The sequence below is a fragment of the Rissa tridactyla genome, chromosome 22 (assembly GCF_028500815.1).
Source record: "Rissa tridactyla isolate bRisTri1 chromosome 22, bRisTri1.patW.cur.20221130, whole genome shotgun sequence".
Lineage (NCBI taxonomy): Eukaryota > Metazoa > Chordata > Aves > Charadriiformes > Laridae > Rissa > Rissa tridactyla.
Window position 1 is genome coordinate 4814790 of NC_071487.1, and position 14507 is coordinate 4829296.

At 45.7% G+C, this 14507-nt stretch overlaps 1 protein-coding gene across 9 annotated transcripts in view; it reads right to left on the minus strand.

The window, feature by feature from the left end:
• DOT1L (DOT1 like histone lysine methyltransferase) overlaps window positions 1–14507 on the minus strand; it is a 78058-nt gene that overhangs the window by 14167 nt on the left and 49384 nt on the right. For 7 of the 9 annotated variants that reach the window (XM_054181762.1, XM_054181759.1, XM_054181757.1 and 4 more), the window contains 12 exons: window positions 13898–13981; window positions 12938–13172; window positions 12093–12206; window positions 10588–10679; window positions 7666–7767; window positions 6932–7069; window positions 6160–6285; window positions 4856–5337; window positions 4467–4590; window positions 3561–3707; window positions 2077–2203; window positions 30–643 (listed from right to left, as the gene is read on the minus strand). In XM_054181762.1, coding sequence (XP_054037737.1) covers window positions 30–643; window positions 2077–2203; window positions 3561–3707; window positions 4467–4590; window positions 4856–5337; window positions 6160–6285; window positions 6932–7069; window positions 7666–7767; window positions 10588–10679; window positions 12093–12206; window positions 12938–13172; window positions 13898–13981 — 2385 coding nt within the window. The remainder of the gene's footprint in view (window positions 1–29; window positions 644–2076; window positions 2204–3560; window positions 3708–4466; window positions 4591–4855; window positions 5338–6159; window positions 6286–6931; window positions 7070–7665; window positions 7768–10587; window positions 10680–12092; window positions 12207–12937; window positions 13173–13897; window positions 13982–14507) is intronic. The other 2 variants (XM_054181761.1, XM_054181764.1) reach the window with 2 other exon arrangements.

Below are 14507 nucleotides of genomic sequence, written 5' to 3' on the forward strand. Positions count from 1 at the left end.
CTTGCCAGAGCTCTTCTTTTTGCCCTTACCATGGAGTTGATATTGAGCGGTGAACCTGATGGTTGCGTAAAGAGTCCAGACACAGTAGGTAAGGATTTGCGTTTAGGGGAGACCCCGGAGTTCCCGCTGAGATTCCCGGTGGAGGATCTCTTCCGCCGGCCTCGCTTCTTCCCATCCTGCGCGTGTGCTTGGCCACAGTCCAGCCGAGCGCTCGTGGGCAGCGGACTGTGCTTGTTGGAAGGGGATTGTTTTACATGTCCTGTATTAGGAGAGATTGTAAAGATGATTCTTCTCTTGGCCTCGTTCTCAGGATCTGAAAACGCTGCATCAGACTGAAGATCCCCCTTTGTTCCTTCGGCAAACATCTTCTGAGCATCTGCATATTGCAATACCCCTACCAGGCTCTGGGAGGTGCCATTTAACCTGGGGCTTGTTGAGTGCTGGTGAGCAGGGGAGTTTTGCCCAGAGTTCCTTGACTGCATCATTAGCAAAGGATGTTGTGGAGTGGAACTCCGAGACCCTACTGAGTTAAAGAGACTCCCAGAGTCGTCCAGAGCTGCCTGATCAACACTATGGTTAAGATGGGCTGGGCTGTTTGTAAGATTTCCATTGACTGCCACGGAGCCAGAAGAGTAAGAAAAACCTGTTGAAAGGGAAAGTATACATCATTGCTTCTGCTGAGCGATAGTTCACAGTGCTAGATTGCTGGGATGACTGGGAGCGGTTTCAGCTCTACCTGCGTTCCAGCAGCCAGCAGCCGGGCGTTACGCGGGAACTGCACGGCTGCTTTTTACACGGTGCAGCTGAGAACGTGGCTCTGTGCGCTGACAATTTCAGTCAAGGGCGAACGATTTTCACTACTCTTTTGCCAATTCAGGAAAATTCATGTGTTATATGGACATACCCTATGCTCTGCTACGTTTTTAAATGGAATTCAAGTGTGTTTCTTTTGAGCTATTACACCTTTTGGAATCAGGGCTCCTCTTCTCTCAACTCCTTCCTACCGTCAAGGAAACAGACGGCCAAATTCAGCCTGTTCCCTTCCCCGAAAAAGAAGGGGTTGTGTCATCTATACAGCCCACCTCCTTCTCAAAATTAAACAAAAGGCTGTGGCTTAGGAAGTGACAGGGGATCTTCAGAGAAATTGTGGCAGGAGAATGCCACATGGGAAGACGCTTGGAAAGAGAATTAAGTATTTGTCATGGTGTATCATAAATGGGTTTAGTGCTCTAGTAAGGCCTTGTCTCTGGGCTGTCTAAATGAAAGGGGTAGAAGGAACATGGTATTGTTTTACAACAAGGGTTTGTTAAATACTCTGTTGGTTTTCTAGAAAACTGCAGCCAAGCTCTTCTTTGCAAAACAGATGCTAGAAACAGCACAAGCCCCTCGAGGTGGTAAACGCTAAGAAGGAACGCACTCTCTGCTGAGGGATCGGCTGTGGAATAGCTGCTGTATGCCAGAACCTGCTTTGCCTGGTCCACGACGTTTCCACAGCCTGAACAGCTAAGGGCCACAATTTCAACAGACGAGTGAGTTCAGAAGCAACGTCTGGACTTAAAGGTATCCCCGCCCTCTCCCCTTTCACCTTCCTTCCTACCCACGTACTTGTGCCTTCACAGCTGCTCACGAGGCACCATTGTGACCTCCATCAAGCAATTAATTTTGCTATCATAAAAATCTCCACCACCCTGTAAAATAAAACTTGTAAAGCCAGATCATCAGCTCATAGCATAGCTATGCAACACTTTGCTGGTTTGCCACATTGTACAGGCAGGAGTCTCTTAATCCACGTAGAAGAATTTCTGAAAGCAATTATTTATTTATACTGCAAGGTGCCGCCGTTCAGGTAGAGGCACGTCAAACCAATATTTTATGCCAGGATGCATCAAAACTGTAGGCACATACTGTCTCGAAGCATCATCATCCACGATTCTTTGGTCTCGTTACAAAATACCCATTTATCTAGCCCTCTACTGCCTGAATGACCTGACAAGAAGTGCTCAGAAAACTCCGCCGCGTGCACGTGGGGTGCTGTCACGACAGGCCAGCGCGCCCTCGCGTAGATGAGGCTGTTACCTGAGGTAGCCAAAGCCAGTGGCTTGTTTCCAGCAGCATTGCTTACGCCATTATGAGAACTAGCACCAAACTGCTTTTCAAGTGTCGACGAGTCTCTACTCTGATGAACTGGGCTAGGTGTGCTTCTCTGGGGGAAGAGAAACAGGCATTTTAGTACAGGAAGGATACCCAAAAGCCAACAGTTTAAACAAAATTCACATGCATTAGTAGATCTCCCAAGGAAAGTGGCTCTACTTGCTCAGTGTCCTAGATTTTGCTTGCTTTGAGAAAACCATAGATCGCCATGTTATGGGACAAAAATAAATATATGATTAATTACACTGCAATAGTATCTAGCACACAGCAGACACCATGCAGACAGAGGGACAAGAGGCCCGTCGTCCCAGTAAGTTTAGGCTCAGGACAGCACTGCGATCAGAGAACAAATGCCTGTTTCACGGACAGCCGGAAAGGAAAGAAATGGTTGTATCGTGTCCCCAAGCCTGCGCATACAAAGTTCTCCAAAAAAACCCCAAACGGAACATGAAATGCATTAGGCTGTGTTCTCTGGTACGCTATCTGAGGGCATGACCAACAAGCGGCGTTTTCCTAAAGCAGGAAAACAAATGTGAAGTGGTAGCCTGAATAAACAATGTGTTGCAGGGAGAGATGCCATGCAGCGCTAACATTCTCTCTCGCTGAGGACATAGGGCTTCTGCTCGGAGCCAGGCAGACTATAGTTCTGCTACAATTAAAACTCTGCAGCTGGGAAAAGATAATGGATTCAATACTATGAAACAACTCCAGTTTTCCAAATGTGGGATTGTTAAGGCAGGCGCTTCTGGATGGATTCTAAATTCACAGCTCTGACGCGAAAGCGGCAAATGTTTCTCAGTTCTCTACTGTAACACTTTTGTGACAAATTTTTGTGAGAAACTGGACCAGGCTTTTTTAAACTCTGAGAGTAGCATAGACTTATCAGGACTTCAAAAAAAAAGATGGCCCCAAAAGTTCTCTAGTTGCTCTCTGCTGCTACAGAGCAGTCACTCGCACATTAGGCATTACAGCCTGAAGGCACTACTCAAGTTCATCCTACACACGTACGTGATAAAGAAAGACAATTTTAAATGACCAATGTGTCTCCCAGGGTGACATAAGGAGGCAGGGGCTAAGAACAAACTGACACATGTGACTCTCTGCTTCCACTGCCACAAACTCTCAGGCTCTGTGGCTTTTCCACCCGGCCAGACATTTAAGCCTAGGATCTCTTGAGGCATGTAACTTTACTCCCCTTCCTGGCTCAAATCCCACCACCCCACCGACAAAAGAGAGTAAAAATCTACAGAATGACTAAGAGCCAAGAGGACGAATCCCAACAGCAGCCTCCCCCGAAGTATGGACAGTCGAGATTAGCAGCCCACTAAGGATCCTGGTGCACGGCACCCCGTTACTGCCCGGTGTGATTTTTAGTTAGGGATGGAAAGTGTTGACAATCCCTTACTCACCACCTTCTCAACACGGCTAGGTAGGACTACGCTGGCCAGAGGGATACTAACAGGGAGTTTATTGGGCTGCACTGTGCTGAGAGGAATACTGATAGGTAGGCTGGTGATAGTTTCTCCATTACTCACAGAGGTTCTCTCTCTCAAAACCTGTAAACGCAGAAGAGACAGTAATGATCTTAGCGACATGCTATTACTGAAAAGGCTTTTGAAATTAATGGTAACCTGCTCATTTATATTCCCTCCCTTTTTTTAAAAAACAGAATTGCACGATTAAGTGTAATGATTATATAGCAAAGTTGACTCGGACAGCAATATCCAACAGCAGAGCAATATGTAAAATAAAGCTACCGCTGGCCCCAAGCACAAGGAAAAGGCTGCCTCAGGCAAGTGCATTTCCCAGTGTCTTTGTTAGAGCTCTGTGAAAAGCACACATCTGACAGAATTCCTATCTTGAGGCCCTCTGTAACGCAGAAGACGCAGTAGCCAGAAATATTTCCATGGTAACCTCCTATCGGAGGGCACCTGCTTGCTCTGAGATGAGCACCAATATGATTCATGGCTGGACCAATTACATGGACAATTTTGTGTTATTTTTACTTTTTTAAACCATGAAGGAGTCTACTTTTCAACTTCACGTAGACGCACACCAGATCAAAAAGAAGTCCTACTGCATTACTGGTCCAGTTCACACGCAAACCAGTAACTCAGAGGTAAGCACATCTTTCACGAGCACAGTGTTCTCTTCCTCTATCCAGCTCCTTCTTTTGGTTGTACCACACCTATTGTATTTCGTGTTATTTTCCACGCCAAGCTGACCACAGAAAGGAGCCTGCCCGCATCCCCTAGTTTGGCCAACTTTGTCTTTGTTCTACCATCTCCGCACTCGAGCACACGCAGATCTCTTACCTTCTCGCTTGCAACTGGTAAGGCCGCTGGGGAAGAGGGCCGAGTTTCCTGAGGACTCAGCTTTATGCCATTTGAAATACCAGGGCTTGGATATGTAAGGCCATTCTCTTTGACATGGTCAGCTCTGGAACAGAGATGATTACGACGGTTAGGATACAAAAGCGAACAACTTCTCTTTCGCAAGGAATTCCTCCACCAAACCCAAGGCGCTGTACCACCTTATCTATCCAATCAGCTGCCACTGCTGGTTTTCCTGACACAAAACTTTCAAAAATGTAAAAAACACCACTTTTAAAATATTTTTTCCACAATCCAAGCAAACCACTGTTATTAAAAACAAGCAGTAGTATTACCCCTCCTTTCCCATCCCAGGAAATGGTCACTCTCACCTCTGTATCTCATTAGTTGTTGCTTTTCCATTGACTGCATGGTCTTGATTCAAGTGTCTCCTCAGTGCTATTTTAGCTGGGGAAAACCTGGTATAATCAGGTAAGGACAAGCTCGTCATCTTGTCTGCCTTCTGTCTGCTGCTGTGGTTTGGGGTACACGGAACTATTTCTTGGTCCAGGTGAGAGGTCGTGTACTGCGGGGTGTTCTGCTTGGAAGAGGGTCTGCTAAAAGTGTTATGGATTTCGTAGGGAGTAGCATGGCCATTCATGGACAGTTCGGGGCTCATGCCATTGATGTGGGGCATAGGAAACTTAGAGCATTCAAGCTCCAGTTGGAACCTGCCGTGATCAGGCTCAGGATCGCGGCTCAAATGGGTTTTATTGCGTAGCTGTACTGACAGTGACTCATCAGACGGCGTGTACGATTTCAGCTGCATGAGCTCCTGCTGTCTTTGACTTTTCTCAAGTTCCACAATGCTGATCTTTAAACGAAGAGGAGGACAATGATTAATGACCACACTTAACAATTCTATCACATTACAGAGTTTTGCCTAGATGTGCTTCTCAGGAAAAGCGGCCCCATTTCTGGCAACAAGGCAGGACGATTGACCCAAAACTTGAGAAACAAATTTCAACATGCTGCTCTGAGCTTGAGACCAAAAGGCGCAGGTAAGGGGAATGGCTCGGAGACTCTTAGAAAGCACCTTTCCGATCTCGAGAGCAAACATAAAATATCACCAACTTATATAGAGAGTACGGAGTAACTCAGTACTGCGAGCCATTGAAGGAAACAGTCACTCCACGGCAAGGCATCCAGCCAAAGGCTGGGTTAGCTCTAGTGCTAATCTCACAGGGAAAGAGAAGTTCTTCAGTCACAGGAGTTTAATTTCTTTTCACTGCGGAAAGTGACATTTTGTGGGAACCGATTCCTGACTCAAGACATCAGAGCACACAGAAGACAAAGTGAAGCCACATATTATGCAAACAAGCAGGACCTTTCTTTTCACCCGGTCATGCTTTTTAATTCTATTTCATGATAAACCATGATTCCTTCTTCCACAGCATTACCAAGGAATCAGGTCATAGCACCTACTTCCTTTAAAAGTTATTTACATCCTTCTCTCTCCAGCTTAACAAAACCCCCAAGCAAAAAAAAAAATAGTCTCTGGGGGAGAGGGGTTGGGGAAGAAAAGCAGTCACCCAGCTTATCCTTTAACATCGTATTTCGCCAAATACCCTTAACTGGCCCATTGCCCAAGAGCTATCCCAAACTGGCGACTCTAGATTCGTTTCTGGCTCTCTACCTGCAATTCCAAACAGTGCTTTTGTTTCTCAGAAATCTGATTCTTCAATGCCTGCTTCTCTTTCAGCAAGTTCTCCAGTGACAATGTTGACCAGTCCAGCTTCAGTTCTTCACACCGTGCCTTAAGCTGCAAAGACACCGGACAAACAGATCAAAAGACAACTTTAACCACTTCACACCACCCAAGGTGCAAGCTGAAAGCCATGCACCTTTCAACTGGATACGTGCAAGAAGCTTCTCAGCCCACTGAAAACTCCTCTCAGCTTAAGCCAAATGCCACCAAAACGGTCCTGTGGTCACCACATAACGTGGCAGGAGGTGGCCTCGTTCTTTCTGAAAACAGCATTATCACCCAGCCTCCCTGAGGGCTCCCACATCCAGATTTCCCCCTCACCTGCCTTAAGAGTTTGAGTTACCAGGATGAACAGCACAAGTTACGGCCACCACAAAGCAAGGATTGGACAGACTTCTTGGCCAGCGAGATCCAGATTCAGTGACAAAGTGCACATTCAGCTGCTGACGGGACAGGGCTGAGGCCAGAGCCAACTGTCACCTCAGCATTTGGTTAGAGGTAAATAAAGGTCACCAAGAAAAAGGACCACCTTCATTCTTTCCTCCATCATTCTCCTCTAGTACAGAGGAGCTACAGCAGCTGGATAATTTTTTATTCATTAAGATACCTTGAGGACAGGGGCAGCCCGTGGCTCCTGACCTGTCCTCCTTACACAAACGGGAGCATCACCCCGCTACTTGGACACCAGCGTTGTACGCACCAGCTGTAAGCTCTGGTTCCTGAGTTCGCTGTTGTCCTTCTCCAGCTGTTTCGTCTGTTCTTTCAGCTGCTGATTGTGAGCAGAGATTTCCTTCTGAGCCTGAATCAGGTCGTTGTATGTCAGAGCTTTAACTCCCAACTACAAGACAAAGGGTGAGAAAGTAAGAGCTCATTCAATAAGGCCTTGACACCCTAATTCCAGATGACTGTCACATTCAAAAGTGACATTGAGGAGATCCACAGAACTTACGCAGCTCACAGGAAGTCCCACAGCACCCTCACAGGCACTTTGTCATTGCTAGGGGATAACAAGGACAGAAATGCCTCACTTGGATCTGCCTTTCCAGCAATTCAACTTTAAAACTGGCATTTAGTTGCTTGCCAGCCAAAAGAACACTATTTTTGTAGAGAGCCACCACGTTTCCTTCTGCGCTTCTGAACTCGCATTAGCAACACAGGGCCCATTCAACCCACAGGGGATGCATCCTTCACTAAAATACCACCGTGTCTGTGGCCTGTCACCCCCTTCCCCTGGATACAGACTGGCACACAACAATTCCGACAACGAAGGAAAAAACCCAGCTAAAGAGTGATACAGATTCCACATTACTTAGCACGATCTGCTGCAAAACGGAGGCCGAAGACCTGAGATTTACTCTGGTCTCACTTATTTTTATCAAAACCGTTTGCGTGCAGATGACTAACAAACATCCACTTCCACCAGATCAGGGCTACCTCATCAAGTTTCTGCTGAAAAAGCCGTTTGATTTCCTCTTTCTGTGCCTGGCAGTGGGTGAATAACTGCTGTGCTGTCCCCAGTAGCTGAGCATTCTTTTCCTGGAAGAGGGAAGAGTGAGAAAATACACTTTTAGCATCAACTGCAGCACGGTCCCATCTCAGTGAGATGCTTACACCCAGTTGGTATCACAAGTTGGGAGTGAATCTGAGCTCTGAGGGGAGCTGTATGAACTAATCCAGCTCTGTCTCAGACTTCTGTGGGCCGGGATTTGTTAGTGTTCAATGCTTGGTGAAGTTAATTAAGCTGAGAAGAGCTTTTAAGTCGTTTTTTCTGCTATATGGTAAAATATAATCAGGACAGTCTTAAGAATTCATTTTTATCCTCCTAGCACATTGTAAAGAGGTAGTAATAATCACATCCTACAGAGCAGAAATGGAACTGGAAAAGATTATCTGTATGAAATCTGTTACTAAACTGGGAACAGAATCTAAATCTCCAGAGTCCCAATTCAGAGTTTTCCTACACAATGCTCATGGAAGACACGCAGTAAATGAAAATACACTGTGGGGGAGGTAGGAAGAAAGTCATAAATAAGACAAACCACTTGTACTTCTAATGCCAAAATTCCTTCAGCAGCCCACCCAACCCCTCCACTCGCAGAACATTTCCTGTCCATAACGTCCCTTAACTAGATACTTGATTACTCATTTCATGGTCGTGCGCTACGTGAGCAGCAAGGGCAAGGGTAGGACTGGCTAAAAGTCTCATTGATTCAGTTCCCAGTTGAAAGATGAGCACAGTGAGAGGAGCGGGCTCTGGAGATTACGCTTTTCTCCAACTTTTGCTGCTGAAGCCAAACAGGAATCTTGCAGAAACTGAGCCATCACTCCAAAAAAAGTGGAGGACAAGGGCAAAAAGCAGCTTGATCTTCCAAGCAGCCCAGTGTGTCAGAAAACACAGGGCCTGGCATACAGTTTTTTCTTGCCTCTTACGCCAAGGACTTGGGCAAACAGTTGAGTCTCTGCAATGCTAAAGGGGCTGCCATAGGTGATGCTGAAAAAAATCATGTATGCTTTTCAGCATCACTCCCTTCACTCAGCCTTTGGGAGCCCTGGAGGAGCTGACAGCTCCATCTAAGGGTAATGTGGTGAACTGGCAGCCCACAGCACCTTGTTTATTTTAAAATCCTATTCCAGAAGTGTTTTTCTTGTACTTGAAAAGCCTTCAGGTAAAGAGGGAGTTCTTTAAATAGAACATACAACAGCACCTCCTCCAGCAAACTTCTGCTTCTGCTTTAGTGAAGTTTAACTCGCCGTGCTCTCAGTGTAACACTCCATTAAAAAACTATTCTCATACTGAATCCCTCATCCGAATGTCTCAAAGCACAAACCAGCTGTCAGACACCAACACGAAGTGATTACTTTTCCACACCCTCAATTTATACTTTCAGCGTTCAGCACAATCTTTGCACGCTATCATTTCTCATGCTATTTTCTGTGTGAGGAGATAAATTAACTTTATGCTGACTTTCCACACAAATACAGAACAAGCAGAAAAATATGCTGCTTAAGGAAAAAGTTGAAAAGTCAAAGTGCTGTTTGACAGTGAAAACAAATGGGAACAACCCTAGAAAAAAGGTTTGCATGAACATCACATCAGCACGAAGCAATTCTCAGTAACAAAGTTAGTTTCTCTCATCTGGAAAAAGAGTTCCCATTATGGAAAGCCCCAGGAAACAAAGCTACAGCTTCACGCTGACACTTTCACAAAGGCCACAGAGCAAGGGAAAGCTTCCACGGGGGCTACCAAAAGCTAGAACTGGCCAGAAGTCAAAGATTCTTGTTGAGTTCTATGGGTAAAGCTTCCTCCGCAGAAGTAGCAAGCACAGTCTCCCTCATCATTAAATTACTCATTAATTGAGGTAAAGCAACACAAGAAGAAAAAGCATTTAGCCAGTAAATCTCCTCCCTCTGCTGGGGAGATGGCTCCATAGCAGAGAAAAACGCCACGCTTCACAGCTGCAGGGTTTTCTTCATCTTTCCATGTATTTCAACCCCCAACTTGGTAAATTTACACTTTGTTCACCAGTGTAACCGTAAGACATTAAGATTACCAATACTAAGGATGCTTCATTAAGTCAGTAATGACTGTTTGGATTTTTTAATCCCATACTTGAATTTGTTAAAAGCGTAGTGAGGCATCCTGATGCCAGAGCACTCAATTCATTTAGCCCTTCCTACAGTGGGAAAAGAATAGGATGTCAAAAACCAAAAAATTCAGCTCCAAGAAATTAGTATCGGTGTGTTTTTCAAGGTGGTCATTCAAAGTTGCTAAAATCTTTAGCCAGATTAAGGACAATTTAATAATCTAAGAGCAGTCTGGCCAGCAGCTCGCGCAGGATGCATCCCTGCAGGGAAGCCACCCCTAAGCGGAGGGCAGGAATGGCCTCAGGCAGGGCATGCTGCTGGAGAGGATGGCCACCGCCTCTGCTCCACTGACCCAAGAGACATTTCGAGAAGAAAAGCAGCTGCCAATCCCAAATGGGAGAAAAGGAGAGGGTTCAAGACACCAGCTTCCTGCGTAGGTGTGCACAGCTTCATGTCAAAATAGAGAAAAAAAAAAAAAAAAACAAATTACTGAAGTAAGACATACCAGGTGGAGGGGCACCGGAGCGAAGGTACATCTCTCCCAGTTTGCAGATGGGAAATTGAAACACGCAACGACTGACCAAGTTAGCAATAAAATCCCCAGGGACAGTCACTCAGCCTAAGTGTTACTCCGGTGGAGTCTCTGTAATTGGCCTCGTGCAGCACTGGTGTGAAGTGTACACAATTCCCATCTCCAGCACTTTCCCCCCCACATCGAAGGCATCTGGTAGCCAAGCAATTTTGTTTAGAAATGTTAAAAGTGAGACCTACCTTTTCCTGCTCCAGTAACTGTTGCAGACTTGCTTTATACTGAGGAGTTTTCATGTATGCCATGAACTGCATGTACTGGATCTTAAAAGAGTCTGCAAAATAAATAAGGAGATGATACATTTCAAGTGAGAGAAAGCGCAATGCTCCTATTTACCCCTGTTTGCTCCCTTGACACCTCTCCCTCCTTTGCTCTCTCTTGCTTTTTATTTGGACTGCAGGTCAGCCCAAGCCATTAAAGATCAATTTAGAGCATGCTGAAAATCCATCTTCTGATGCAAGCTGAACCCTTGGATCCATTAGCTACCTCTGACAGGTACCCCGATGGAAGCCATGACAACGCCTTCAAAACCGCAGAGGAAGATGATGGGTGCTAATGGTGCATTTGCATGATGAAAGAGGAGTTGAACAGCTTTTAATGCCATGTAAGTAGAAACAATACGAGAGATGAGCTTTAACAGCCAAAATCAGCCCTGAGCTCAGAACACTCATTCTCCCAGAGCCACAAGACACGGCTTGCTGTGCTCCTCCGACCTCCTGACAGATGTACTCTCCACCCACATCTACTCTACCTCCAAGAAGCACTTGTTTCTCATTGTCCTTCTACCTCCAGTCTCCTTTTACGCAGTGAACCTTCCTTCGCCCCAGCCCTCACCACCGGGGCCCTCTCAGCATAAAGCCAACCCCAGGATTAAGCCCAGTCTGCTGCAATCACAGGCAGCCAAAACGTGTAAGAGCCGGCAGACGGGCTTTTGCAGCGAGGTTTACTCCACACAAGTGTCATTCTCCCCACCCCCCACAATGAAACATCCCTCTAACTCACTCAATCAGACACCACAGCAAGAGAGCAGGAGTTAAGGACATCACAGATGCCCTTGGTCTCTACACAGATGGGAACGTTACACCAATTTCCCAGATGATCCCAGTTTGGCTCACGCCCAGTGCCAAAGGCCAGAAACAGTCGTGGGGGGGAGGAACCAGAAGACCCAAAAAAACACCCAAGTTTTCCCTTAAATCACCTCTTGCACATGGAGCATATTTTCCAACCACACCACCTTTATGACCTCAAAAACTCAGGCAACATCTCATTTACTTTGCTTTGCAGAGAAAACGGAGTGGTGTTCTCCAAGATTGTATCATTTAAGAATAAGAGAATGGTTTCATTTAAAATAAAGTTATTTCTGACTAGCCATTTCCATTTAAAGTTATTTTGGATCTCTGCTAAACCCAAGCTTATTTCCTTTTGTGCCAAACGAGAGCTGAAACAATGTCAAAAAACAAATGCAGACCAAGACATCAACTTCAGCAGCAAGCACGAGAAGAGACCTCGTGGTGATGCCAAGAGAAGTAGGGCGTGTGGGGGAAGACGGGGGAGAAGCTGTCCCCCTCTCCTGTTCAATACACAGCTTTCCAGAGTGGCTGGAAAGTAGCCCCCTTTGATTTACCGTACGTTCAGAAACCTCGCAGTGGAGGTTCCCATGACAAAGACGGTGACGTTACAGTCTTACCTAGCAGCTTCTGTAGTGCGGGTGGGGTAGGTGTCACCAGTAGCTGGTTAGATGAATGCCGTTGCACTTTAGGAGGTAGTTGGTAATATGGACTATGAGGTGACTTGTATGCATCTGAAGAGGCAAACAGAGAAAACCCTTCAGATTATGGAAGTCAGTGTTTCTGGCAAGTACTTTACCACTAGAAAGCATGTCGTTTACAATGCAAGATTCAGTAACTTCGCTAGATCAACACACTAAAAGAGTTTGGAAGGACATCTACAGTTTATCCTGCCACCAGCAGCAGCAGAGACAAGCAATCAGCCACGGCTCAGCTCCAGCTCCTGGCCAAGTACCTACAGACAGGTTCAAGCACCATCTTCTCACAGAGGCATCCCCCCACCTCAAAGGGAGCTTTGCTTTGGTGGCAAGGGAGAAGTTATGACACAAAACCAAACTCAACCCAGCAAGGAAGGAAGAACAACTTCCAAGCACGCATTCAGAGCCTCAGAGGCTTATCTACACTCATATAGAATCATAGAAGAATCACAGAATGTGTTGGGTCGGAAGGGACCTCTAAAGGCCACCTAGTCCAGCCCCCTGCACTGAGCAGGAACAGCTTGAACTAGATCAGGTTGCTCAGAGCCTCATCCAGCCTGGCCTTGAATGTCTCCAGGGATGGGGCCTCCACCCCCTCTCTGGGCAACCTGGGCCAGTGTCTCACCACCCTCAGTGTAAAGAACTTCTTCCTAATGGCTGATCTAACCCTGCCCTGCTCTAGTTTAAACCACTGCCCCTCGTCCTGTCGCTACATGCCCTTGCATATGGCCTGGAGAGGCTTCTTCCACCCTCAGCCTTGAACTCACCCTGAGGAGAGGATGAAGATGTCTGTGAAACAGTTTGAGCATGCAGAAGTTCTAGTGCAGTTTGGTTCTTCTTGGTCTTGCGCTCTGTATTTGCAGTGTTCATTTTCTTGGGACGTCCTCGTTTCCTGCCTGCCATTTTCCTTCCTTTTTTACTTAACTTCTTCTTCCGTGCTTTGGAGGGAGATGGCTTTTTAACAGAATTTGCCCCAGCCTTTTCTTCTTCAGCACCAGAATCCTATGAGATTTTTAAAAGCCAAAAGCTCAATAGTCATTTATACCTACATCTGCAGCATTCCTTTTAAGTAAGCGTTCATAACTTTGTTTAATAATATTATGAAAGAAAACTGATGCACTGTAGTTAAATAACTTGACAGGGAAGTAGACTTGCTTGGGGTAAGAGTTGTCCCCAACACCCAAGGAGTTGTGCTCATTGTCTTCTGGACTTACTCATTCCAGAAAAGGAAATCTGTAACTGTTGTCTAAGAAAAACTGATCACTCACCCTGTATTCTTCAACTGAATGTCATTAAAAAGTCAAAGCACATTCAACACGTGATACCTCTATGCCTGAAGAGTCCCTGCATTGCTAAGAGTATTATGCAACAGAATGAGAAAGGAAATGAGTCTTTGCAAGAGACTCAGCACACTTTGAACCCCATTCAATGGGTTATGACTCAGGGAAAGCTCAGTGAGCTGGTGCTGAAGGTACGCAAGGGTGGACGCCCAACTGTTCTATTCATCTTCCAAAACCCTTTTTTCCAGAATTAGTGGTGCAATTCCCAAGTGCAGCTTTTAAGTCACTCCATCGTATTTTTGTCTACAGCAGCAGCTACACCAGTTTGCGTGTTCAGAACACACACAGACAGTCTTCCCACAGAACCAGGCTTTTCCTGACAGATCCTGAGTTCATGCACAGCTAAAGAGAAAACACATTCACTCTACAAAAATGCAGGACGTTCACCTTGTTTTCTTGAACCTTCGTTGGAGTAGTTGTGTTGCTCTTATTTTCTCTTTGTTGACGACGTCTAGCTGCCTCTTGTTCCTCCTGGATAAATGTTTTAATAGACTTAATAATTTGCTCATATATTTATCACTTAACACAGACCACTGTGTTTCTCAGCTTAGACTTCCACAAGAGCTAGGTGAAAGTGCTCTTATCATATAATGCCTAATGAAAAAAAAAAACAACCCTCCCTTTTGTTACCAGCAAGGGAAAAAGCTTACCCTGACCCAGGCAACACGGGGGGGAAAAAGGAAGATAAATGGAAGTCCCCCTTTTGCACGTTACCTACACGAATAGGTTTCAAACACGCAGCCACAGGGCAAAGGGGATTAACCCCCAACCTCTTCCCTTGTTCTGCCCCCCCCCCAATCCCACCCCCAGATCACACACCGGTGTTATACGTTTGGGTTTGGTTTTTTTTTAAAAAAAAAATATAAAATATTTCAGTAGCTTCACCTATATCCCAAACGTTTCATGTGTTGCTACATCACTTTAAAAATCTTACATGACTTGAAATGGCAAAGCCATTTATCATCAAATTCAATTTTAGTCAATTCTGTAGAGCAGA